This window comes from Arachis ipaensis, chromosome B07 (assembly GCF_000816755.2).
Source record: "Arachis ipaensis cultivar K30076 chromosome B07, Araip1.1, whole genome shotgun sequence".
Lineage (NCBI taxonomy): Eukaryota > Viridiplantae > Streptophyta > Magnoliopsida > Fabales > Fabaceae > Arachis > Arachis ipaensis.
In genome coordinates, this window is record NC_029791.2 from 20,161,796 (window position 1) to 20,164,626 (window position 2,831).

Below are 2,831 nucleotides of genomic sequence, written 5' to 3' on the forward strand. Positions count from 1 at the left end.
TACATATATTATATATATAGCAACCTAGCTAGGCAATTGAGGATCAGCATCATCATGTCATCAAAATCAAACCCTTCAAACATTATTCTCCAAAGTCCTCCCAATATCGTTGTTATGAGTCAAAAGAAGAACAACAAGAAGAAGCTTAACATGTTCCTTGTTCATGATGAGGAACACTTATCAAGACAAGTATCATCAAATGAAGGTTATTACCATGATGTTGGTGAATCAGCATCGGTTCCATTTGTTTGGGAATCTCAACCAGGTACTCCTAAGGTTGTTAGATTCAGAGAAACCTCTTTTCCTCCTCTCACCCCTCCACCTTCTTATAATTACCAAAATGCCACTCCAAAAAACCCATTATTTACCAATGCCAAGAATAATAAAAACTCTTCAAAGTCTACTAGTCTTTTGAAAGCTTTATTATTTCCCAAGAAACGTAATCCAAGAAATAATAATAATAATAATAACAACAAAGGTTGTGTTGTTGTTCCTCCATCGCCAGAATCTCCTAATTCTTGGTCACACTCGTTATCGTCATCGTCGTCTTCTTTGTCATGGCGGCCAACATCGTACTCCGTGCCAAATTCTCCCATGGTACGACATCCTAGGAAGAGTGGTGTTACTACACAAAATGAAGATCTTTATTATGTGAATGATTCTAGTTTGTGTTTTGGAAATGCTAGGTCAAGAGGGTGTTACTCGTCTATGTTCAAGAAGGTATTGCTTGGAGATGTTATGTAATAATAATTATAATGTGGAATTTTGGAAATTATCTTTATTTGGTTAATGTATGTTAATAATAATAATTACTAAGTGCTGATATATAGGTGGAAAGATTATTGAATGTATACCAAACCAAACTTATTGTAATGAAGTGCACGTCATATCTTTTACTTTATTATTACCAATTTACCATATAAGGATTTTATTCCTTCTGTAATCTTATTCTTAAATCTTATGTTATATATGCTAAATTGGTAGTAAATAATTATCATAACTAACATTGTTATTTATGGTGAAGGAAAAATATTTGGAATTAATTTTTTTAATCAACAATCAGTTAATTTTTTCTTTGATTATTCATTTTCTTCTTTTTCTTAGTGTATGCTGGCCCACTACTTTGTTGGCTGGTTATTAATTAAAGAAAAATGAGCTCCCTAACAAAATTGTATTCTTGAAATGTATAAAGTATGGTACATCTTATCATATGTATATGAGAGCAATTCACTCTCACATTATTACTTGCTTGTCAATTAATTATTATCAAATAACTGTTTAATTTTAAATGCTCATCAATTTAAAAAATATTGAGAAGTATATTGATATTGTAACAAAAAGGAAAATAGTTTAAAAATTATTCTTAATATTAACATCTAGCTAGTAGTGGTTTCTCTTTTCTAAGCATGGTTTCACTTATTCTCTTATAAAGTAAATATATAATTGATATTAAAAAAATTATACAAAACAATTTTGAGTTGGTTGAGTGGATTAGCTGCATTCACTCGTCTTCTTAAGCAATTTTACTGTTATATTCTGTAATTTATTAATTATCAACAAATCTCAAATAGAACTAATTTTTGTGACAAATTAATTCTTGTCTTGTTAAGTATGCATGAAATATCGTAAAAAAAAAACAATAATAATAATAAAGTAGATTCTCAAACAAGGCATACTATACCACCAGCTGGTTAAAAAATGAATAAAGAACAAAGGAGAAAGAATGGGTTAAATTAAAGCAGCTTCAATAAAAAAGAAGCAAAAGCTAAGAAGAAAGAAAGAGCGAGGAAGGAGCCATTATATTAATTAATCCAAACACTTTGACTTAAGTCTTATCTTTATATATTGGCATTGCTGTAAACCTATTTATGAAAATAATGAAACTCGTTTTAGGTTAAAGTTTGGGAAAAGTTCTCTCTAAAGGACACTACAAAACTTTACTAGCTAGCAGCAGTTAATTATACCCCTTATTATTTATATATTTTCGCTACTTTTCATATTATATATTGTGAAATAGATAGATGAGACATGTTAAAGAAAAAAGTGTGTATATCATATAATATATGCTACATATTTCGGGTAAGAAATAATGGTAAGATACGGGATTTGAGTACCCTAATAAGTCCTAAAGTGCGTACATATAAAAAATAATAATATAAATAAAAATGTTAGTAGATACAATAATTTTTGTAATACATTCGTATTTATTTAAAATTTTCACTTTTTGTCCGGTGGGTGTTGTACCCTAATGAGAACGAGATCAGATTATTGGACAATTAAAGAAAAGTATTTGTAACACATTTTATATTGATTTAAAATGTATAATTAATATAATTTGTTATTGAAGGTCCCAAACGAATTAAAAATAAGTTGAATTAAAGAATTATTTTTATGATTTAATAAGTCTAATTTATTGTATACTGAATTTAGGAAATTTTTTTTTTATTTTTATCTCGTCCTACACTAGCAGAATAGAATATAAGTGAAAGTTGCAGAAAAGAAGAATAAAAAAGAATAACACTACGATATATTCTAGTTCAGTCATGAAATGTAATGTGATATGCGTTCAGTTTCCATCATAATAATAGTAAAATTTTTACTATAATCAAGATTGACTACAAACACCAATTCCAAGAGACTCACACTTTTATAATACACCTAAACGATATAATCCTAGGTTTAGTATCCTATAGACTATAAATACTAACCCAACTTAGATAAAAAAAAACAAAATACACTCGAATTCTAATATACTTTCGAAACCAAAATATTCAAACAAAAGAATAAAATAATTTTTGTGTGATCAATTCTCTTTGTCTTTTATATTTATC

General features: G+C 28.1%; 1 protein-coding gene across 1 annotated transcript; it reads left to right on the forward strand.

Annotated features, from left to right (window-relative positions):
- On the forward strand, positions 7-931 carry LOC107608248 (transcriptional regulator MIT1-like). Its single transcript, XM_016310094.2, has one exon. The coding sequence runs from the start codon at positions 55-57 to the stop codon at positions 742-744; it is 690 nt and encodes a 229-aa protein (XP_016165580.1). The 5' UTR covers positions 7-54; the 3' UTR covers positions 745-931.